The 21348-nt window shown below is 53.1% G+C and overlaps 4 protein-coding genes and 1 long non-coding RNA gene across 13 annotated transcripts in view; 2 read left to right on the plus strand and 3 right to left on the minus strand.

The window, feature by feature from the left end:
- Nucleotides 1-52: 52 nt before the first annotated feature.
- Nucleotides 53-6117, minus strand: tasor2 (transcription activation suppressor family member 2). 5 transcript variants are annotated; one of them, XM_085913581.1, is made up of 16 exons: nucleotides 5582-5624; nucleotides 4997-5145; nucleotides 4831-4926; nucleotides 4693-4765; nucleotides 4344-4435; nucleotides 4133-4270; nucleotides 3962-4059; nucleotides 3858-3874; nucleotides 2740-3774; nucleotides 2180-2660; nucleotides 1421-2099; nucleotides 1236-1355; nucleotides 1013-1166; nucleotides 851-956; nucleotides 594-775; nucleotides 53-530 (listed from the first exon to the last, which is right to left on the minus strand). In XM_085913581.1, the coding sequence occupies exons 1-16, from the start codon at nucleotides 5607-5609 to the stop codon at nucleotides 445-447; spliced, it is 3534 nt and encodes a 1177-aa protein (XP_085769707.1). In that variant the 5' UTR covers nucleotides 5610-5624; the 3' UTR covers nucleotides 53-444. The 5 variants fall into 5 exon arrangements, with proteins under 5 accessions (XP_085769707.1, XP_085769706.1, XP_085769705.1 ...); XM_085913580.1 differs by having other exon boundaries at nucleotides 1013-1355; nucleotides 4997-5130; nucleotides 5582-6116; XM_085913579.1 differs by having other exon boundaries at nucleotides 1013-1355; nucleotides 5582-6114.
- Nucleotides 5602-9508, plus strand: asb13b (ankyrin repeat and SOCS box containing 13b). Of its 3 annotated transcripts, none has more exons than XM_085913591.1 (7): nucleotides 5602-6744; nucleotides 7004-7203; nucleotides 7385-7535; nucleotides 7656-7790; nucleotides 7947-8138; nucleotides 8273-8448; nucleotides 8657-9508. In XM_085913591.1, the coding sequence occupies exons 1-6, from the start codon at nucleotides 6663-6665 to the stop codon at nucleotides 8413-8415; spliced, it is 903 nt and encodes a 300-aa protein (XP_085769717.1). In that variant the 5' UTR covers nucleotides 5602-6662; the 3' UTR covers nucleotides 8416-8448; nucleotides 8657-9508. The 3 variants fall into 3 exon arrangements, with proteins under 3 accessions (XP_085769717.1, XP_085769716.1, XP_085769715.1); XM_085913590.1 differs by having other exon boundaries at nucleotides 5602-6182; nucleotides 6280-6744; nucleotides 8273-9507; XM_085913589.1 differs by having other exon boundaries at nucleotides 5602-6167; nucleotides 6280-6744; nucleotides 8273-9507.
- LOC147054958 (neuroepithelial cell-transforming gene 1 protein-like) lies at nucleotides 9091-13338 on the minus strand. Of its 3 annotated transcripts, XM_085913588.1 has the most exons (12): nucleotides 13024-13335; nucleotides 12279-12345; nucleotides 12141-12200; nucleotides 11959-12066; nucleotides 11709-11870; nucleotides 11578-11640; nucleotides 11399-11495; nucleotides 11028-11104; nucleotides 10541-10798; nucleotides 10283-10453; nucleotides 10003-10192; nucleotides 9091-9900 (listed from the first exon to the last, which is right to left on the minus strand). In XM_085913588.1, the coding sequence occupies exons 1-12, from the start codon at nucleotides 13167-13169 to the stop codon at nucleotides 9596-9598; spliced, it is 1704 nt and encodes a 567-aa protein (XP_085769714.1). In that variant the 5' UTR covers nucleotides 13170-13335; the 3' UTR covers nucleotides 9091-9595. The 3 variants fall into 3 exon arrangements, with proteins under 3 accessions (XP_085769714.1, XP_085769712.1, XP_085769713.1); XM_085913586.1 differs by having other exon boundaries at nucleotides 10003-10453; nucleotides 13024-13338; XM_085913587.1 differs by having other exon boundaries at nucleotides 10283-10798; nucleotides 13024-13338.
- Nucleotides 13339-16120: 2782 nt separating this feature from the next.
- slc35b4 (solute carrier family 35 member B4) lies at nucleotides 16121-19166 on the minus strand. The gene is made up of 11 exons (XM_085915351.1): nucleotides 18737-19166; nucleotides 18368-18646; nucleotides 17872-17985; nucleotides 17687-17789; nucleotides 17562-17611; nucleotides 17418-17499; nucleotides 17286-17349; nucleotides 17094-17203; nucleotides 16945-17020; nucleotides 16788-16863; nucleotides 16121-16717 (listed from the first exon to the last, which is right to left on the minus strand). Exons 2-11 carry the CDS (start codon nucleotides 18442-18444, stop codon nucleotides 16489-16491), a joined length of 981 nt encoding a protein of 326 aa, XP_085771477.1. The 5' UTR covers nucleotides 18445-18646; nucleotides 18737-19166; the 3' UTR covers nucleotides 16121-16488.
- Nucleotides 19167-20635: 1469 nt separating this feature from the next.
- LOC147054960 (uncharacterized) overlaps nucleotides 20636-21348 on the plus strand; it is a 2719-nt gene continuing 2006 nt past the window's right edge. The window contains exons 1-2 of the long non-coding RNA XR_015066383.1: nucleotides 20636-20775; nucleotides 21033-21348. The exon at nucleotides 21033-21348 is cut by the window's right edge and continues 2006 nt beyond it. This is a non-coding gene — a long non-coding RNA (uncharacterized LOC147054960). The remainder of the gene's footprint in view (nucleotides 20776-21032) is intronic.

Genomic DNA, 21348 nt, shown 5'->3' on the forward strand with positions numbered 1-21348 from the left:
CTCGGTTGTGTCTGTTGCCAGAGGAACTCAACTGATGATGTCACACGACGGCTCCTATTTTTTCAATTCTTTTATTTCATGAGTTCATTGAAATGAGTCAAAACGTCATCTACAGATTCCTACACTTCAGACCTCCACATAAGCGCTCCAAAAACATTTGAAATCTTTGACAAACCATCCCATATCAATCACAGACAACGGCGCAACTCATCAGCTTCGAAAGACACACACACAAAAAAAACAAAACAAACAGCAACACTTTGGATTTATATCCAACTTTTGCTCGGCTCAAGGTAGTACGGTTTTAGTCAATTAAGTCATGAGGTTTATTGTTTGCATTGAGTTGCCAAGTGCCGGCCGGTGGGCACAAAAGACTTGAGGTCAGGTAGGCAGGACATGTCAGAAAAGAGTCAACATAAGACTTGAGGTCAGGCGGGACACGCGTCACGTGGAGGAAAAAGCCGTCAGAAAGGAGTCGACGCTTGCCGTCAGAATTCCGTTCTTCTCAAATTCCTCGCCGAGCGCCGTATCTGGAAGAAGAAAAGAGGCGTGTGATTCTGTTAGCATTGGAAGCAAGCGCCAATGTTGCTCACCCGTTAGAAAGACGGGAAAGCGAGCGGCGATATTCTGGAGCTGCAAGTGCAGCAGGCAAGCAAGGTAGTCGGGACGATCCCTGGACTTGGCGTCGCATTCGTGGTATGGCAAAAGCGCGCATAGTCCCGTCTCTTGGGACCGCTTTAAGAAGAGCTTCTTCTCTTCAGCTTCTGCGCTGAACCTGGAGGCACGTGGGAGGCACGTGGGAGCCACGCGGGAGCCACGCGGGAGCCACATTTGGAAGAGAGCGGCCTACCTTGCGTTCTCTTTCAATCGCCGACTGTCTCTGTAGTGCAGCAACCACTTCCACCTTTCCGTTTGGTTGAGCCCTCGCAGGACTTCCCAGAACCTTCTGGCCGTGTCTGAACAGCGGGCGATCAGACCTTTTGAACCAGGCAAAGAAAGCCGTACTACGTACCCAGGCTGAGGGCTTCCAAGGCCGGCCCATCAAACACCACAAAGCCTCCGCCGAGAAAGAGTTCTTGATGGGTACGATTCACCAGGTCGTGCGGTTCCTCGATGCCCGCGAACAGCACGCCCGGCGACTTTTTCAGCTCCAGTAGATGGGGAACCTGAAGCAAGCCACAGGTGCAAAAACCAGCCCGCCCGTTCCACTCGTCCAATCCGGGACTCCTTCCTACCTCCGAGAGGTGCGCGCAGATGTCTTCGTTCCTGACCACGATGAGGAGAGGCGAAGACTCTCCGGCGAGGAAGAACTGGCTCGGCCGGACGGCCGTGTGACCCGCCGCTTCTAAACACGCCTTTGGAAAGTCGAACAAGTTGCGTCCACGCTCGATCCCAATCGATCAAAGGATTTGTTTGCTACCTTGGTTTCGGCAAAGAAGGAATCTTCCGACGTGGCTAAGATGTAGAATCTGTAGTCGGTGGACTTGAGGTGCCGGCCATCCTCGGATACGGCGGGGGGGGGCGGCTGGTCGGACGGCCTTTCGCCGGCCCCGAGCCTACGTGGCGACTCTTCGAGGCTCCTTTTTGGAGAAGCCGGGAGAAAGTCTCTGTCTGTCTGCTTCCCGAGCGTCTCTGCGTCTGCACGGCGGCCGTCTCCGACGAGGAGGCTTTGAGCGAGGTTGTCATCTCGGCGCTCGTCGGGCGGGCTGGACAAAAGCTCGACGAGCTCCGCTTCGCTCCTTTCAATGGGACTCCGGGGGCCAGAAAAGTCCCCGGAGGGAAACGCTTCGTCCGCCTCCTCACCTTGCCCTTCCTCCACAGTAGTGTGGAGTTTTCTGCTTTCAGAAGAACCGATGAGGTCATTTTGGGCTGCTGCGCGGCGGATGCGTGGGGTCCCCTCGGTGGCCGAAGCGGAAAGCGCCGGCGCAAACGGCGCCTGGCTCGTCGGGTTCTCCGCTCGAGAAGAACAAGCGTGCTCATTGCGCTCCGAGCCAAAGTCAATCAATCTGGCGGTGGAACGGCTGTAGAAGAACCCGATCCACATGTGAAGGACGAGCCGCGCGTCTGGGCCGGACTCGCCCAGAGAGGAATCCCACGGGCTGCGGAAAGAGTAAAGGATGAGAGGCGGCTGGCTGGCTGGCTGGCTGGCTGGCTGGCTGGCTGGCAGCTCCGTACGTACCCGTGCAATGCCCGGAGGACGGTTCTGTCCTTCGGATCGCACGAGAACCTGCTGTCTCGGCTAAAGTCGTACTTTTCTTCCCACTGGCGTGTCACTGCCACGGATCCGTCTTTGCAAAGAAAGCTGCGGTGGCGCCGGAAGGCCTGGCTCCATTTGCCGCTCCAATGCTCTTTTTCCGTTTGGTCTTGGGAGGAGGCCCGCGGCGCCCTGCGAAGCAATCCGCCGGAACCCCTTAAGGGGGCCACCCGGAAGGGCGTGCCCGCTAAAGCCCACAGCGGTAGCGAGTACGCGTGCTCTTTGGACAACAAAGAAAGCAAGTCGCCGCCTTCCACGAGAGGGACGTTTTGGCCCCGGTGGCTCTTCCTCCCTTCTGACGGAAGCGTCTGGCGGTCGGCCCCGAGCGCCAGGTCGGCGAGCAAATTCAAGGCGTCTGTCCCGAGCGGTTGTTTGGCGCGGGACGGCCGCTCAAAGTGCATCCACCCTGTGCGCGCAAAACACAACAGACGTGAGAGTCAACGCTTCCCGAAACAAACCAACCAACAAACAATGAAGGGACTCACATGTCTTTTGAAAGTGTTCCCGTGAGATGTGGACCTGCTTCCTGAGTGTCTTCATTCTCTTCCACTTTGGGTAAATGGACGGAGGCCTGGACACGATTTGGCCTTTCCGGCCCCGCGTCTCCTCCGGCGCCCATCTGGGCTCCTTTGGCACGGAGGCGGCCGCGGGCTGGGCACGGAGGAGCCTGCTTTTCTTCCCAGCGGGCTGCGTCTCGGCTTCAGGATGGGAATCCCGCTGATGTTTTGTCACGGTCCTCCCTCGCGCCTCTTCCCCCTCGAGCCCGTCTCGGCCGCTGCGTTCCGGACTTGCCGTCGCCGCTCGGTCCGCGTGCCGAGTTACGGGAGGGCTCGGGAGCCGAGACCGAGCGCAAAAAGTTGAGCCGTGAGGAACCAAGACTCTTCCGCATTGGCTGATGACCGGCCGCGCCAAGTTGCCACGTTCAGATCCGTCGACCGGCCGTGTCGGAAAGGGATCGGAGCTGGCCTTTTTTTTCCCTTTTGGACTTTGCTGGTTTGCTGGCGCGTCCATCGGCGGACATTCCGACGCCCTCAAAGGCTCCTTTGTGCCGCTCACGCTTTGCTCCGAGGTGAAGCTCACGATCAGCTCGGCGGGAACGCCGTGAGTCGGCGACCTTTCGGCTCGCCAAGGGTTTGGCGCGGCGCTCGCTCGGGCTTCTGCGCTGCTCGTCTTCTCCGACCAGATTGCGGGAGCGGCTCGACTTTTCTCAACGTCGGGGGTCCGGAAGGTTCCCGCTCCGGGTCGGTGGCTGGCGTTAGGGTCATTGGGCGGAGGCGTTTGGGCCTGAGCGCCGCGTGCGTCCGACGTTGCGGGGCTGTCTTTCGGGCCCGTATGCGGCGTGGCGGCGAGTTGGGCCGTCGGCGCGTCACGAGGAGCAGCAGGTAGCAGGGATGGACTCGCCACGGGCGTCACCACGTCACACGGGCCTTTGCTTGTGTTCTCCCCTTGGCCTCGGGCCAAACGTAGTACGGGCAGAATTCTTGGAATTTGACATGAGAGCGAGCCAGGCGCTTGGGGCTCTGCGACAATCCAAGGAAAGGACATTTGGCACGACCCGGGCGACACGGCTTCTTTGGATCGGCTCGGCTCGGCGCTTACTTACCCTTCGTGGCCAAGGCTCTGAAAAGGAAAACAAATGTTTACGTTTCTGTGGTTCTTTCTTTTTTATTTGCTTCAACTCGCCGGCTGGCTGGCCGGCCGGCTCACCTTCTCTTTTGATAGGAAAACGCCACCACAGCAAAGGGGCAAGTGAGGCTGGGCGCCGTTTGCTCGCTTCCGTCGTCGAGCAGCTCGTAAATGTAACACTGCGGAAAGGAAATGGAGGGATCGGTTCGGCACGTGGCTCCAGAGGCACCTCCGGCCCGGCGCCTGACTTACTTGGGTTCTGCGGAAGGCCAGAGAGAAGCCGGTTTGGGCGGTGACGGAGGCCAGGTGCTGCGACACGTGGCAGTCAAAGCCCGGCGTGGGCGCCAAGATATCCCGGCCGTGGTTCTCGCAAACTCTCTTGACTCGCCCCTGCGGCACGGAGAACGTCAACGGACGCGTCGAGCGAGCCGCGGCCGGCGGGAAAGAAAGGTGCCGTCGCTACCGTGGTCAGCCTGACGATGGCGACGTAGCCCGATTGTCCGTCCCGCCAGCGCTCCGGGGCCAAACAGTCGGAGAACATGGAGATGTAAATGCCTGAAAGACAAATGTCGGGGGACTTGCAAAATCTCTGGCTGCCGGAGAGTATTCAAGAACCCCAACGCTGCGGCTTGAAAGCGATGGCGCCGCGCTGCACTAGAGCAAAAGTCCACCGTATTGATTTTGGGCATTTACACGCGAGGCTGGAACGGCAGATTGTTGAGAGCTCTTTTTTTTTTCTCTTTTTCTCTCAATAGTGAAACTCCCGAATGCGCCGTGCCTCCTGCTTGACATTTTTTTTTTTTTTTTTTTACCTTTGGAGGGGTCTCCCAAACCGGAACAGGAGCTCGTCCCGGCGACTACTCCGGTTTGCCCGAGCGCATTGGCCTGCCAAGAGCAAAATATACGAATCGTCGGCAAAAGTAAGACGAGCGAGGAAATGCGATTTGTACCTTGTGGACGTCATCAAAGAGCAAAAAGCCATAAGTCTCCTCCAGGTCATCTTCAGAATAGCCCGCTTGTTTTCTCCTGGCTCGAAAGGCGGCGTACTGCGTCGAGTCGGATACAAAGCGTCATTGACGTTTGAATTTGCAAAGGGTCCACGGAGCTTGGGATCACCTTTTGGTTCAAGGCCGGGTTTTGAACCAAGCGAGGCCATTTGTATCTGAATGACAGCTTGGACTCTTCGTACAAGAAGGCACTTTGGAGTGGAGCCAAGATTTTCCGTTGGAAAGTGTCCGAACATTCGCTCACTGCGATTAAAACACCTGAATGTGAGCAGAGCACATTTGCTTGGGAAGAAAGCAAGGGCCAAATGCACACAGACTCCTTCCTTCCTCCGTGTCCGAGCATTCGCTCAGTGCTATAAAAACACCTGAATGTGAGCAGAGCAGAGCACATTTGCTTGGGAAGAAAGCAAGGGCCAAATGCACACAGACTCCTTCCTTCCTCCGTGTCCGAGCATTCGCTCAGTGCTATTAAAACACCTGAATGTGAGCAGAGCAGAGCACATTTGCTTGGGAAGAAAGCAAGGGCCAAATGCACACAGACTCACTCCTTCCTCCATTGCTCTCGCTCGTCGTACGCTTATGGCAAGCAAGAAATAAACAAAGCAAGCAAGCAGAAGGTCGATTTTGTTTTGGGGCGAAGAGTTGGATTCACGTTGATTTACGAAGGCGAAAGTGAAAGTTAAATGTACTCAACTCGAAGCGGAATCGGTTCCACTTTCCATTTCGGAACTTGTCAGCTGTAACGCTGTCCTCGAAAACAAACGCTCCTGGGTTGAAACATGACCCTCCCCAATTCAACTCGCATTCAATCAATCTACTCGCAAATACGCAAATCTACTTTCACTTTGCTTTGCTTTCCGTCCGTCCGTCCGTCCGTCCGCCCGCCAGCCTGTGCATCGTTGATCGGCTGGGCTCAGCTCGTTCCAAACCAGGAAGTGAGGATCCCTGGCCACGTAACACACGGGAACGAAAAAAAGAAAAGAAAAAGAAGAAAGAAAGAAAGAAAAAAGAAAAAACACGGCGCAGCGAAGACAGCTAGCTAAAACTTGGATAAATTCCGTTTTTGCTCGTCAATCCGACGTGGGTGAAAATCAAATCCCCTAGTGACAGAAAGCGACGCGGGTCCACTCGAAACGAAAGCAAACGAGTTGCCTGCCTGCCTGGCAGCCAGCCACCGCATCCATTTTGAAAGTTGTCAAACTTGTTTCGAGCCGCATGGCAGGCACCGACGCTAATTCTGGAACGACGTACGCGAGCGACTGTGCTTCGCATAATTCAACGTAAAACATTGACAAGTATTTACAACAACACTTGAAAACATTTCTTGCACAAAGTCCATTTAATTGATTCTTATTTTTTATTCGTAGTTTTCTTTGCAATCATATCTCGCAGTTGAAAGCCAAAGAATTTTAGTCCGTTTTTCTGAACGTGGCCTTCAAGCAAAAACGTGAGAAGCCGAAATAAATCCCACCGAGAATACGTAAGTATATGGAGCCTTTCAATTACCAATCTATGAAAGCCAATCAAATCTGACCAAAAAGTGACAAATAAATATATTGGTCCAAAGAGCGCCCCCCACCCCTCCCTCGTTGTCTGCGATGACTACATTTCCCAGAGTTCTTTGTTTTCGCCGAGCTCGTTTGAACGACGGACGGACGGACGGACGCGCGGGCACGGCGTTATTTTTGCAGCAACGTCCAGCGCGCTGCCACTGGCGCTCGGCGGCCGGCGGCCGACGGCTTTTTCGGGCCGCAATGACTTGCTTCCTCCGTTGAATGTTCGACGGTGCACAGTCGAGCGAGGAAAATGACGGCATGGAGATAAGGCGCAACAGGCCGTCCTTGTACGGAGACATCGGTAAGCAGCTTAGCACTCTGCAACTTGCAATTCCAAACAGAAAGACACAAGTGCGCCTTGCTACAATTCATCATGTTTTGAGGACAAATCAAATTGTCAATGATGCTTCAGTCAAAACAAGGACTGCATGCTGTTCATTTGAAAATCAACAAATGAGCTGTCAAAGTTGCAATTCCCAATGGGTTGGGTCACGTGTTGATGATAGGAGTCGCTCAACACTTTCCGCTTGTCTCACCTGACTGCTTGCTTGCGCGTACAGCTCACGGTCTGGGCTTCTGGACGGAGCGCTCGGCGGTGCACGAGGCGGCGGCGCAAGGCGGGGCGGCGCGGCTGCAGCAGCTCATCCGGGACGGGGCGGCCGTCGACGCGCCCGCAGTCGACTCCGTCACGCCCTTGCACGAGGCCTGCGTCCGGGGACACGCCCGCTGCGTCGCGCTGCTGCTGGCCGCCGGGGCGCAGGTCAGAACTTGCCAACCAGGATGCTCAATTACAGAAGGAAAAAAAAAGCGTGAGCGGATCGTATCGCCTGTCCCTTGTCAAATCAATGATCTGATCTCAAAGTCAATGAAATCAAAAGGAGTCTTTTGGGGAAAAAAAAAACCCCCCCAACAAAGTCAAACTCCCGCTGATGAGCCCACAGGTGGACGCCCGCAACATCGACGGCAGCACGCCGCTGTGCGACGCCTGCGCGGCCGGCAGCCCGGAGTGCGTCAAGTTGCTGCTGGAGCACGGCGCCGCCGTCAACCCGCAGTTCTTCACCTTCTCGCCGCTCCACGAGGCGTGTCTGCGAGGTAGCTCAAATGCCAAATCAGCGCGTGCGCCATGATGCCTAGGCCGGACGGCCGGCTAGGCCCTGCCTGATTGATGCATGTTCCCAAAACCTACAATCTCATCGTAATGTTTGTCCACAGGCAATTTGGACTGCGTGGAGCTGCTCATCCAGCACGGCGCCTCCATGGAGGCCCACGACTGCCGCTACGGGACGCCGCTGCACGTGGCCTGCGCCAGCAAACACTACCTCTGCGCTAAACTGCTCCTCAACGCAGGTCAGTAGAAAACAAAGCAAAAAATGCTCAGCCGGGCCACTTTCGCTTAGCGGTGTTTCACATCTTTTTGTCATGTTTCTGGCACCTGATTTAGGCTTGGAGTTTTTGTCCAGTATTTTTTCCCAATTTGATCAGGCCTTCCATTTTCTTTCAAAGGCGCAAACGTAAATGCGGCCAAGCTCCAGGAGACGGCGCTCCACGCCGCCGCCAAGGCGCGCCACGTGGAGCTGATCGAGCTGCTGGTGGAGTTTGGCGCCGACCTGCACGCCCGAGACAACGCCGACAAGAAGGCCGTCCACTACGCGCCGCTCGGATCGCCGGCGCATCTCTGCTTTCGCTTCTACGAGGGTACGGCCACGCTCGGCAGCCGCAAACAATTGGGATGTTTTGTCGTACTGGCAAAAAAAACTCCGTGTGGAATGAAGGCTAATCTCAAGTGCTAACCATTCGCATTGGCCTAGCTGTTGTGTTTTGTGGCGCAGACACGCCGCTGAGCCTTCAGCAGCTGGCGCGGGTGGCCCTGAGGCGGATCCTGGGCGTGAAGGCGCTCCACGTTTTCTCCCAGCTGGATTTGCCCAAACGCACGCTCGCCTTTCTGTCGTACGCCCCCTCGGCTCCCGTCTGACGGGCGTTTTGGAAGCCTCACGTGGCAGGGCAGGTACGTTCGGATCTTCTTTGGTGGACTGGCAACCCGATCGGGCGAGATGTGCCGCCCGACTTCTCGAGTGTGACGCTTACGCCCGTGCAATAAGTCAAATCCAAAACAACAATTTTGTACAGTGCTACTCTGTTCGGATCTCCCCCCCCCCCCCCCCTCCCTTTTTTTTTTTTCATCTGACAAAATACAATAGTCATCCTTTCCAAAGGTACACAAGAAGAAAAAAATGAACCCACCTCCACCTGTTGACAAAACCTTTGGTTAGAACAAGGCTGAGCTTGGAATGGTTCCTGTTTTCACTCTTCTTGCAAATTAACAGCATCAAACATCATGGTGTGCCGCCACCTAGTGGTCAACAGTGGAATGAGACCCAAAAATACACTGGAGGCTAAACGGCAGTTGTATATAGAAAAAATGCTGCAAAATAGCAGGATTGCAAACCTGCGCTGGAGTGGAGGCGTGTGGGCATATAGACTGTAAGGATGTACATTTGTAAATCACACACATGCTTCTACCTTTTGTGAATTGTCCATTAGCCAAGATAAGAAAGGCGACTGCTCTTTGTTGGACTTTTGCACTGGCTCCCTTTTTTGTTATCTGTTCAGTTAGGTTGCTGAGCAAATACAAGCAATCCCACTCATCTCAAAGACAAACCGCCGGGTGTTTATTTTGGCAGAGCATTCCCTCTGACACCATGACATTTTGAGGCTTGTTAGTCAAATAGAAAAGAAAAACGCTTTGCCATTTTATCATGCAAAGTTGCAAGCGGGATGAACGGACACACAAATTCAATGATCCAACTTCACTTATTTGGTTTCCGCCAGCGATTTGACATTAAAAACGTCTTTCAAACAAATTGCGCCACTGTGTGCCGAGGCACGCCACCAAATAAAAAAAATCGCCACGAGCCGGCCGTCCGGCCTGTTCCCGTGTCGCGTGACTTTTCTCTTTGAAAATAAAGAGCAATTCTCAGAGCAATGATTTGAAATGGAATGGTTAGAGCGGCTGCCAATCACAGACTTAGTCAACATACAGCACATGACAAACATGGACGGATTTTTTTTTGTTATTTTTTTTTTTTTACTTTGTCTTATGTTCAGTCTGCTACAAGAATTTGAAACAAAACACGCGGTGAAGCCGTTCACCTCTACACTCCCGTCTCCTTCCTGCTGACGGAGCGCCGCGACCTTTGCGGCCTGAGCTGAGGCCCCGCTACCGGACAGTTCTCGTCGCAGACGACCGCCGAGCGTCGCTTGGCCCGCGCGACGACGACGACGGTGCTGCCGTCGGCCGGGGCGCCGGCGTCGCGCTGTGCCACGGCGGCGTCGCGCTGTGCCACGGCGTCGCGCAGACAGTTGAGCCACTGCTGCTTGTGATAGACGTCGTTGACCTGCAGCGTGTGCGACTGGCCGTGGGACGGGTCCGAAGATCTCACGCGGAAAACGTTCTTTGCTGGAGTGAGAGAAAACAAAATACTCATTGATATGATCAAGTCCAAAAGAAATGTGCTACCTTCTATGATGCAAACTCAGACAAAAAGATGGAGTGAGGCACCTTTGTCGGCGCTGGCGAAAGCCCCCCTGAAGGAGCCCCCCGTGCGAACCTCGCCGTCCTGTAGGTCTTCCAGCGCCAGGTCTCGCACGGGGATGGGCCGCCTGTACACCTGGAAGAGGCCGCCGCGCTCGTTGCGCGTCACCGGCCGGGTCAGGACCAGCAGCTCGGAGAACAGGAACACGTGCAGCCTCTGAGAGAGGCACGGACGGCATTTGAAGCGGAGCCAGGAAGCAGAGCACCTTTCGGCATCATCCGGTCGGAGCGGACGGCGCGCGCTCACCAATCCGCTCTTGTTCCTGAGCTCGCCGTGGCACAAGAGGCTGCGGCAGGTGTCGATCAAAGGGTCCCGCTGCTTGGGGTCCAGGTACTCCAGCTTGTCCGCGTAGTACTGGCACTCCGACTCGCCTTTCCTCACGTTGATGTCGGACAAAATGTCCTGGATGATGCACACCTGGGCGGCCCAAACGCAAGGCTTGGCTTCAAAGAGAAGGAACGAAGGGCTTTGGAGCGCGTTGCCTTGCGCCTTTGCCATTCCTACCGCCCTCTCCAGGTTGGCGACGTCCGGGTGCTCGGCGGGGGTGTGCCTCATGATCTCGCGCAGCAGGAGCGGGTACTTGACCAGGCGCGAGCGCGGGATGTCCAGGAAGCTCCACAGGTCCAGCTTGCGGCTGAAGGGCGACTCCAGGCAGCGCTGCAGGAAGTCCTGCACTCGCCGGTCCTGCTTTTTCTGGTCCAGGAGCGCCTTGGCCGCCAGCTGGTTGCTGCAGTAGTTTCTGTAGGCGTTCAGGCCCGGAAGCTGCCGGGAGGGAGGGAGGGAGGCAGGGAGGGAGGGAGGCAGGGAGGGAGGGAGGGAGGGAGGGAGGGAGGGAGGCAGGGAGGGAGGGAGGCAGGGAGGGAGGGAGGGAGGGAGGCAGGGAGGGAGGCAGGGAGGGAGGCAGGGAGGCAGGGAGGGACCACCGCCTGCGTCACGCTTTGATGGCGCCAAAACCGACAGCCCCGACCGGCCTGCTCTGCGTCACGCTCACCCAGTCGATCACCATTTGTCCGATCTGGGCCACCGTCCCGTCGGGGCTCGTTCCGTGGGTCAGCTTGGCCAAGAGATCTGCAAGAAATCAAGCGAAATGTCGCGGCGCTCAAATCTACTCGCCGCGCATCTGACTTCACGCACCCGACAAAAAACCCGATTGGATGTTTACGCGAGCCGAGAGTGACCCGACCCGATTATTTGCCATTTGACACGCAAATCTTAAATGTTCAACAATGAATTGCCAGCCGTGAAATCATTCTGGGTGTCTGCCCCGGGTGGCAGCGCATGGAATTGAAGCACAAAATGCAGCAAAGGGCGCACGGCGAGAAGACGGAGGGATGAGAAGAAGAGCGGGCTCGTGCGACCTACCCCGGTGCAGCGGGATGTACGCATCCAGATCGCCGAAGATGTGCGCCAGCTCCTCCTCCGTCATGATGGCCAGCTTGAGCATGGGGTCGTGGTACGCCTGAGCCCAGCAGCCGGAGTTATTGCCGAGCCCGCGCGCGCGCACGCAAATGAGCGCGCGATGTTTTTGAAAGCTCTCAGACCTTTCGTGCGAGCTGGAGATCCTCGATGAGATCCCGCTCGCCCCGGAAGAGCTCGTAAATGGCCTGGGGAAGGAAGAAGAGCGCTGGGGTTACCGTGCCGGTTGCTCCAAAGCGGCTGGCGGATGTCACACCTCCTGCCTCTTGATCTCCTTAGGGGAGAAGGAGCTCTTCTGCTGAACGTCCAGCGTCTCCGACCACAGCGTGCTGTTCCTGCGCTTGCTGGGCGTGGGAGCCACAGCCGCCGCCTTGCCGCGGAGCGCCGGAGACTTGACGTCCCCTCGCAGCGACACGGACTGGGAACCGACGCCATTCAGCGTGGAGTTTGACAAGTGGCCGATTGTGGGACGGAGGCCCGAGAGATGATCGTCCGCCCGGCGTTACCTGGAGGCTCTGGCCGAAGCGCCGCACGGCTCCGTTCTTGGAAGGAGACATGAAGTTGACCAGAGACGACACTCTGGCCAGCGGCCGGCCTCTCTTGTTTGTCGGCTCCTGATAAAGGGCACGCTCGTCTGAGTCGGAGTCGAGCGAATAAAAAAAGGTGCAAAACCCACAAGCACTCTCACCTTGAGGTCGAAGCCGGACAGGCTGACCGTGTCCTCTTCCTTTTCCTTGCGTTTGCGCTTCTGCGGAGACAATATTTGAAGAGCCCCTGAACTGGCTTTGAGGGGGGCGGGGGGGCGTGGTGTTAAGCTTGTACTGACCAGACTGAAGTCCCAAGGCGTCCCTGGAGTCAGAAAGGTAAAAGAGCTTCCTCTCTGCAGTAGAGCTCTAATAAGAAATGGGCCAAAAACATCAGCGCAGCACACTACATGCCATGAAAAGTTAAAAAAGTCAGATCATGTATAAAAAGGGAGAAATCAACTGATTTAGCCTGAACAATTCGCAGTGTGTTTACAAAGCTGAGCTGCACAGTCCTCCTGCTGCTGCTGCAATTATTTATAAAATAAATAAATAAATAAAACAGCCTCGGTATTGTGAGTCTCAGCGTGGACTCGGTGCTAAGTGGATGACACCCACGGGTTGATCGGAATGATCCTGTGTCCTACTTTTACAATTCAAGTAAATGGAGAAATGTGGAATTTCAACTGATCAACTGACTTCCTTATATTAAACGGTGTTGGGTTTTTTCCGAACAAAACTGCAACTGCAACTTTTTTTTTTTGCTTGTTAGTGTGGTTTGATCGGAAGTGAAGCAAGCGGTAACCATATGACCTAAAACTATCTTTAGGTGCATGCATAGATAAAATAAGCTTTTGATAGATTGGATGAAAAGGCTGCGCTCAAGTTTGAGTCATGTGATCCGAAATGTCCGGATTCTCGGACGCACTTGAACGCCGCGTTTACCAATCGCAAACAAGCAAACAAATCCGTTTTTGTCCGTTTCTCGTTTTGGTAATAGCGCGGCTACAGAGTGTGCAGGAGCTGGGTTTAAACACGTTGATGTACTTGTTGGAGTTATTTCTGCGGAGCATTCTCGGCGAAGGTTCAGCAAGGCTGCAGACACTGGCGGTGGACAATCTCGATGACGTCCGACGAAGCTTCGTCTTTTTCCCCAACGACGCTGCCGCTTTCACTTCTTCCCCCTCTTCCATCCCGCAGAAAACTTTCTTAGCTTTCGAAAACAAAACCTTGAGGTGAACGGAATGACACCTATGGCTCGGAAATGAATTGGAAATGTAACAAAGACAACAGACTGCTAAAGCCGAGCACAGGCAACACGGCGGAAGTTTGAATATGGCGGATTATTGTCAATGGACCAATCAGGGAAGGGAACACTACAACTGGGAGGAGCCAACTAGCAGAAGCTTCAAAACTTGTTCCGCTTCCTTTGCAAATAGGTTCAGTGCAGTGGACAGGAAGAAACTGCCAGATAAATTCGACTAGTCATCAAATAGTTCCACTTCGATTCATTTCAACAATACGGCGAGAGTATCTAATAAAGTCACAAACACTCAAGAGCACTGTTTAGGATGAAGACAACTTTATTCACATCTAACTCGCATCGGACTCGCATGAATATGAAACGGCGCCATCTGTTGGATCTGGCGAGGCACTGAATGGAGCGGTCGCTCCCCAAATCCAATCCAACTTGATTGATAGAGCGCATCGCATTTGACAACAGCTGGACACTGAGAAAATGCTGGGAGTCCACCTCCCAGAACCCTGATTTCATGTGGTGCTAGACACACGCTACAAACATCTAGGTCACCAAATGAAACCAGTTTCTGAGTGCGGTCCTTATGATGAGAGCTCAAGTTTAAAGGCACAAACATGAAGAATTATAACCGAAAACATTCATACAGATAAAAGCCTACACAAACTTCACGCCGTTCGTCCGTCCGTCCGTCCGTCCGTCCTTCTGACACACACACACGCACAGACAAGCTCTGAAGAGTAGTGGCAATCTTCAGCCCGATTCTTTTTTGGACTGACTGGAATATCGGGCCCACCGTGGGCCGCCCACGACTTTGTATTCACGTGTTCCCAGGAGTCTGATCTCTTCGTCCGTCCGTCCGCTCGTGCGAGCGAGCGCGCGCGCGCTCTGCTTCTGGCACCTGTATGGGGAGGTCACGATCGACTTTTTGTCCAATCACTCTTCAGCCAGTAAGCAGAGGCTCGGCTCTTGGACTCCCGCTCTGGGCCGAGTCATGCGTCGTCACCGCTGTGCGAATGTTTGGGAAGGGGCGTCGGCTCGGCTCGGCTCGGCTCGGCAAAGCGGCGCGGCGCACACTGGCAACCGCCGGCCGGAAGCGACGGAGTGGCAGAAAAAGCGCCTTATAAAGCCAATGCAGGAAATTCAGGTGGAAACTCAATCTTCGTCTCCAATCACGCAGGCTCATTTGAAGTGCAACAACATTTCTGAGCCAAACGATTTCCTGGCACCGACACAGGGGTTGGATGCGCTTTGCCACTAAACGCAATTCACTCCATACTTTGACAGACCGTATCAAAAAAAGATAGGAACAAACAAACAAACAAACAAACAAACAAACGTTGCTTCAAGCTGCTGTGGGTTCACTCCCAGTTGAAGCTGGCTAACCATAAAAAGAAAAACACACGTGCTTTAATCAAAATACCCCCCCCCCCCCCACATGCGCTTTAACAACACTTTGACAGTCCAGACATCATTTTCTTTCGAGAAACGAAGTGACGCAATAGCCACCCCAGCCAAGCGGTGGGTGGTAGGTAGACTGCCATCGCTGAGAGCCACTTCACAAATCAAATCCTTGTCGAGTAGAAAGAGCTTCTTGGAATGCTTACCATGCACACAAGAGCTTATTCCTTTCTCGGAAACTCCATCGCTGCTCTCCAGATGAAAGCAGAGCACCGCGCATGCGTGCGATGGCGAGGAGCCCAGCCTCCTCTGACCTTGCTCTTTCCGAGATCTTACCATCAGTGAGCTGTTCATCCTCTGCTTTCCCACTTTTAGTGAGGTAGCTGGTCCAGGCGCACGTTCACGCTCTCTCTCTCTCTCGCGCGCGCGCCCCCGCAACGCATCCCCACGCACGGAGCATGACAAAGCAATTTTTGTCCCATCACACGGTTGTTGGAAATAAACCAGGACAAGTGCTTATAGTTTGTGTACTTCAGTAGTTTCTTTAAGCTTGTGTACTTGAGTTTTATTTGTTTACAGCAATTGACTTTGACTCGCTCCATTTAAAAATAGATGTGTAGTTTGGAAAGGAAACAGAGAGTGACTTTCTTCACATAGCTTAGCTTTTCACTCATGCTAAACGGCATCTATGTTGTGGCACATTGAGCATCAGATTGAACACAAACTGTGCCGCAAAACATGTCGACAAACAATAGAATACATTTATTTGGTCTTTTCTCCTCTTGGTGGCCAAGGCAGGCAGACTAGAGCCACTCGATTGATGCAGTGCGACAAAAATAGTTTTTCATTCCATTAAAAGTTTGCACTTTTTTTTTTTTTTTTTAAATCGGTGCCTCTTGTCTTTTTTACTCTTGCAGTGAGTGTGAGATGCGGCGGGTACTCGGGATGAGCATGAGGAGCGAGCTCAGTGAGTCACTCGGCAGCCGCTTCCTGCGGCGCGCTCAAATCAAAGGCCGAGAGGAGCGCGTCACGTTGCGGTCGTCTGACTCAGACTACGGGAAGAAGCCAGCGCGAGCCAGCCCGCATGCACGCGACGCAGCCTGTGCGCGACTCACGGCTGAAGAATGCGCGGGCCAAGGGACGCATGCCTCGGCCGTGACTCGCCACCTGCCCTCCGCGCGCAGATCCCATTTCCACTTTGTCTTCCCTTGCCGGGGGGGGGGATTTTCCACTTTGCGGCCCGTGCACAAAATGCCAAGAATGCTCCCACAAGGCAAACGGGAGCGAGGGGGATTAAGTCCGAGTACAGATGCCGTGACGTCAGATCTGTTATCTCAGATCATCTTTACCGACCGGAATCAAAGTCTGATTCGATGCCTGCACGTAGGTACGTACTTATGGAAAACAATAATAATAATAAATTATATTTATAACGCACTTTATATTCGGAGGAATCTCAAAGTGTCAAAACAGTATTGACTCCAAATGTACAAAAGCAAAAATGACATTTTATTGTCAATTGCTTACAACGATGTCATTGGATAAGGTGGCACATTCAAAGAGCAAATTAAAATGTTTGAACTCGGAAGTTCGTTCCACGTCGCCAGTAGTTCACGTCCCCTTGACCCACCGAACCGAAACTGGCATTGCTAAGGTGAAAAAGGGAAGAATCCTATTTTCACTAAACAACAAAAAGTACAGCACACATCGGTTCTGAAACGAGGTCCTAAATGTAAATTGTCAGCAAAGTGAAGCTAGCTGAACATTTTTGCAGCAATTTTTTACTCCGTTGGTCGCCACCGCCGCTTTTCAAAGGGTAGCCCCGCCCCGTTGAAAAAAAGAAAGCAAGAGCTTCCTCAGCGGGCCTTCTTCTTCGGCGTCGTCAAGCCGCTCCACACCTCGGTGTAGAGCAGCGTGCCGGCGAAGACCACGGCCGTGCCCGCCCAGTGCCACGCCGTGAAGGGGTTTTGGAAGTACACGATGGAGATGATGAGGCTGAAGAACTTCCTCAGAGTCACCACCAGGGTGACGGTGAGCGAGGCGCACTCGGTGGTCAGGACGAAGACGCCGCGAATGCACACGTACCTGAGCGCCGGGTCAAGGCGGACAACAAAGCGGGCGGCGCTCGCTCTACGCTGCCCGCACAAAAGGATACTGCGTGACCACGTTGGCCAGCAGGTAGAGCCACATGATTGGAACTTGCACATGGAGGAGCGGAACAAGCGCCGCAGCTGCAGGGGGGGGGACGACAAGTTGACGTCAGTTTGCGCCAAGCTAGCAGCCTTTCCAAGAGCTTGACATTTGCCACTCACTGCTCTGACTGAAGTAAACACAGTGGTTGGAGATGTCGGCGGAGAGGAGCAGGAAGCCCGGCAGAGGCAGGAAGTGCTGCGCGGGACAAAAAAAAAATATCAAGAACCAGACGGCTCCGAGGATGACGACAAAGGCCGTCAGTACTCACGTTATAAAAGAGCGCCTCTTTGGAGTGTTTTCCGTACTTCTTGTAGAGCGTCTCCTGGAAAATGCCCATCCGCGCCGACATCAGCAGAGCGAAGGTCAACATGGCGATTCCTGAAAGGACGGCCGGACGGCCGGCCGGCCGACGTTAGCTACGAGCCGGGCCACGCGTGTCGGCCGTCGAGGCCACGCTCACCCACGAGCCAACGCACAAAGGCACGAAAGCCTCGCTCCTCCTCCGAGCCCACGTCGGCCGCATTCTGCGGAGACGCGGCGCAGCAACCCACGTCAGAAAGGCCTTTGGCAGAATTGGGAGCAGGCCACTCACCACTTGCTTGGCCGACATGACGGTGCAGATGAAGATGCCGACGGAGATTAAAGCGATGGAGACGTACTTGCTGGGCGGATACCTGCGGAAAGACAAAGGACAGCTCCAGAAAGGCGGCGAGGGGGAGACGGCGCAACGGGCCACCTTTTCTTCAAGATGACGATGCCCAGGATCATGTTGGCGATCAGAGAGCCCTGCGAGCAGACAACCCACAAAGCACCGTGACGCTTCCAGGCCGTCAAGCTCCAATTATCTGCTCCTTTTCTCACCGATCTGAAGATCATGTGCAGAGGCATGGAGATGTTGAAGTTGAGAGCGTAGTTGTTGATCACGCTGACCGTGAAGAACATGGTCACCATGATCACATAGTTTCTGGTGGGGAAGCGGGAAAGAGAAGCGGGAGTCACGCAAATCCCAAGGCCTGGCCAGAGTGCTCGCTCGCTCGCTCGCTCACCTGACGGGGATGGCGGGCTTCTTGCTGCCCAAACGCGTCTCGAAGATGAATCCCTCCAGCGCGATGAACAGAAACTGCGCAAATGTGACGATGTTGCCGCATCCGGGGAAATCTCTGAGTGAGGAGAGCAAAGAAGGGACGAGCCAAATTCGAACTGCGTGGCAAAGTAAATCCCGACATGCCAAAATAGTCTGACGTGAAATGAGCAGACCAAAACATAACTCCTCCTGACGTCACTCACGAGGCCACGCCCAGAAAAGGACACAGTATTCAGCCGTACACTTTAAAATGGTTTTGTGCAATTAAAAATTAAAAAACGTGAAACAAAAAACCGTTTTGGGCGAGTAATTCGTTTAAGATTGGTCATTGAACAAAATCCAGCAGTCTACAGCACTTGAACGATTCCCTTTTGCGTTACGTTGCACGGTCCGAAGGGAGGGCACAAGTTTGGAAGGAAGTGTGCGCGTGCGCGTGTGCGTGTGCGTGTGCCACTAACCTTACAAGCAGCTCTAGAAACACCACATTGCTACAACACCCGACAAAGACCAAAATAATGGCAAAGACCGTGCCCATGGCGGCTCGCTTGTGTGCGTGCGTGCGTGCAAAATGGAATTTCTAAAAGTAAAAGGTGAACAAAAGCATGCCGGCTGCTGTTTGAGCCCAATGGAAAGGCCGCTTGACTGCTCCTTTCTAGTACGTGAACTGTGAACTGGTCGACACGTCGGGTTTCCGCCTTCGCAAAGACTCCTGGGAGTTGTAGTCCAAGTTGAAAAGCCTAAAAAAAAATGACCACAGCAAGACATCATTCAGCGCTGTTTGTTGGCTATTTGAATACCTACACTTTTCAGTAACAATAATACAATACCAGAATTCTTCTGAAAATAGCAGAGTCGTCTCGAGTGCGAATGACTATTCTACTAAGTTGACTCACTGCCTGAATATGAGGGGTTTTCTCGACAAAGCAGGCTTTCAAACGCTACCAACTTAAAACAACTACTCGAGTATATCGCAATGCCACCATAGAGTGATAAAATATTCGCATTAAAGAAAAATGAATAAAACAAATGTTGACCCGGCAGCCATCAGAGTGAGCTGAGCAGACATGTGCGCGATTAGACGATCTTGGCAAGGGAGGACGTGACGTAGCGTCGCAAGCTAGCTAGCTACCTAGCTAGCTAGAGTTAGCGTCACTCCAGGAACAGTAAGAGATCAACAGCCTTGTCCCGTCAACGTCATACAGCAGCCGGCTTGAATTTGTTCATAAGACACACACACCGGTCAACAGCGGTCAACATGATCGCACTCATGGACTCGCAATTTAAGAGCTGTGTTTGTATTTTGGCGTAAAAAGCCGGTTTAGCTATTTGTATGCGGTTGGCTGACTCAAACGCTATTGGTTGGTGGGTGGGGGGTCGTGACGTCACAGAAAAGGGGCAGAAAAAAATAGACAGCCCTGCATTAGTATTAAAAAGCATGAAATGATCAGTTCATTTGGTCTTTTAGTCAACTCATTTGAGCCAATAGAATGACCCAATTTAATCATTGCTTCAGTATAGGTACCGTTTTGTTGTTGTTGTTTAAGCTAAATGCTGCATTGCTGTTGAAATACTGCACAGAAATTGTGGCACGGTTGTTTTTCTAGGTACCTGCTTGAAATAAAGTGTCTCTTTGGAGAAAACCCTCAAAAGAATCGTTCATTAACGAGACTCTTAATCTTCTTCATCTATCCATTCATTGGTCAAGTGGCCTATCTCCAGTGGATATGGAGCCGGCAAAAAATGTTTCAAACAGCATCCCGATTGTGAGTACTCGGCCGCCGGGCATCTCGGCTCGCTTCGACTGAAACAAAATGATGGCTGTGCCCTTAATTATTAAACAAGTGTGTCAGCAGCCCACCTTGATGGAGCAAATGCAAACAGGAAGTGGCTCAGCGAGAAGGGGGCTCCCACGGACAGGGAGTCGGGTCGGGTCGGGGCAGGTCGTCGATAACTTTTCCAGCATTGGAGAGAGAGGGCCCCAAGAAGAATGGCGGTCATCAAATGTGGAAAAAAGGTTTGATTCCGCTTTTTGGGTTGAGGGGAGGTGCTGTGTGTGCGTGTGTGTGTGTGCGCCTTTCCGCCTGTCTGTCCTATCCGACTGTGTGCACCTGCAGAGGACGAGGCTCACCGCATAGAGCGAAAACGAGAGAGACGCTCACCATGTGCCGTCCAGTGTTCTCACAGCACCACAAGTAGGAGTGAATCATTTTGCCACCTCGAGTGTGTGTGTGTGTGTGTGTGTGTGTGTGCGCATGCCCACTTATTTTGCCTGCATGGCCAGGTCAAAAACGCTTCCTCCTGCAAACAGCGGCGGGCGGCACTGGTGGGAATCACTTCCTATTTTCAAGTCAAATTTTCAGGTGTCTGAATGTTCTCAGGTATTTCTTTTTCGACTCAACACATACCGTGGCGCCTTGACATATCCCCAAAGAGACTACTGATCCAAAAAAAGGAACTTGTCCTCAACTTGTGATGTCACAAAGTGAAGAGTCACCTCAGCAGACTAAACACACAGCCAGTTTCTCAGACCATCCATCCCTGAAACTAGAATTGATGTCTGTTTGGATTTTGGTTTGTCAAATAAAGAATAGCAATGTTTCCATTTAGCCCCTGTGGTGCTCTCAAAAGCTAAACAGTGTCGTTTGATGCATTTAATGAGCTTTTTGTAGGTACTGTGGAACTGTCCTACTTTGTGAGCGCTCCCTGAACGTACCTCGAATGTTCTGCCGCCGAACGTGAGCGTGATTACGGCCGAGGCGGGATTTTTCGTCTTCATTTCGGGTTCGAAAACGAGCCACCAAAAGATTTCGAAAAAGAACCCCTATTTCAGAAAAAAAACAAAAACTCAACCGCCATTGTGCCAAGGGTAAGATCGAATCGTATCTTGACATAGCATGAGCCAGACCGTTTGGAGGCTTCTAAAACTGGGACTAGCAAGGCTAACGTTAGCATGTCAATCGATTTTTCCATACATGTTAGCAGTAGGCCACGAGCGCAGTGCCAAGGCCAAGTTGTTGTTGTTGTGAAGTGAATGAAGTTCCCTGCCACCATACACGACCGCTATTTCAAACTTCGGCTCAGGAGGCAAAGCGAAAATGTCATGTGGCGTTATTTGTATCTCAGGGTACCGCCATATTTCAGTGAGATGGGCCAAAATGAAGCTCCTTTCCTTGCGTCAATCTCGGTCGGCATCTCTTCCACCCACAAGTCCAGGTCAGGTCCTCAAGAAATTGCTTGAATCACGTCCTCTGCTGCCCAAAAGTAAGTACACTCTTGTTTTCTGAATAGTCCATGACATTTTGACAATGCCCCGTTGCCCTCAATGATCTTTGGGGGTTCAATTCCAAATGCCAATCATTTGTTGAATCAATATCATCTGCTAAGTATTCACATAGGATGCTTTTAGCATACATGCCATGCGGTTATATTGCCTCCCGAA

This window comes from Syngnathus leptorhynchus, chromosome 6, assembly GCF_054491065.1.
Source record: "Syngnathus leptorhynchus isolate UIUO chromosome 6, UIUO_Slep, whole genome shotgun sequence".
NCBI lineage: Eukaryota > Metazoa > Chordata > Actinopteri > Syngnathiformes > Syngnathidae > Syngnathus > Syngnathus leptorhynchus.

Excerpts from the sequence above, each read along its gene's own strand:
- tasor2 (XM_085913577.1), bottom strand. The coding sequence starts at position 5,278 with ATGTGCTCTGCTCTGCTCACATTCAGGTGTTTTTATAGCACTGAGCGA. Across the intron at positions 2,661-2,739 it reads GGAACACTTTCAAAAGACAT|GGTGGATGCACTTTGAGCGG; the intron begins GTGAGTCCCTTC and ends TTGCGCGCACAG. Across the intron at positions 776-850 it reads CGATTGAAAGAGAACGCAAG|GTTCAGCGCAGAAGCTGAAG; the intron begins GTAGGCCGCTCT and ends ACGTGCCTCCAG.
- asb13b (XM_085913591.1), top strand. The coding sequence starts at position 6,663 with ATGTTCGACGGTGCACAGTCGAGCGAGGAAAATGACGGCATGGAGATA. Across the intron at positions 7,204-7,384 it reads TGCTGGCCGCCGGGGCGCAG|GTGGACGCCCGCAACATCGA; the intron begins GTCAGAACTTGC and ends ATGAGCCCACAG. Across the intron at positions 8,139-8,272 it reads CTGCTTTCGCTTCTACGAGG|ACACGCCGCTGAGCCTTCAG; the intron begins GTACGGCCACGC and ends TTTGTGGCGCAG.
- LOC147054958 (XM_085913586.1), bottom strand. The coding sequence starts at position 13,169 with ATGGAAGAGGGGGAAGAAGTGAAAGCGGCAGCGTCGTTGGGGAAAAAG. Across the intron at positions 11,496-11,577 it reads ATCTCCAGCTCGCACGAAAG|GCGTACCACGACCCCATGCT; the intron begins GTCTGAGAGCTT and ends TGCTGGGCTCAG. Across the intron at positions 9,901-10,002 it reads TTTCGCCAGCGCCGACAAAG|CAAAGAACGTTTTCCGCGTG; the intron begins GTGCCTCACTCC and ends CTCTCACTCCAG.
- slc35b4 (XM_085915351.1), bottom strand. The coding sequence starts at position 18,444 with ATGGGCACGGTCTTTGCCATTATTTTGGTCTTTGTCGGGTGTTGTAGC. Across the intron at positions 17,350-17,417 it reads TCATGTCGGCCAAGCAAGTG|AATGCGGCCGACGTGGGCTC; the intron begins GTGAGTGGCCTG and ends GCGTCTCCGCAG. Across the intron at positions 16,718-16,787 it reads CTGGCCAACGTGGTCACGCA|GTACGTGTGCATTCGCGGCG; the intron begins GTATCCTTTTGT and ends CCCGGCGCTCAG.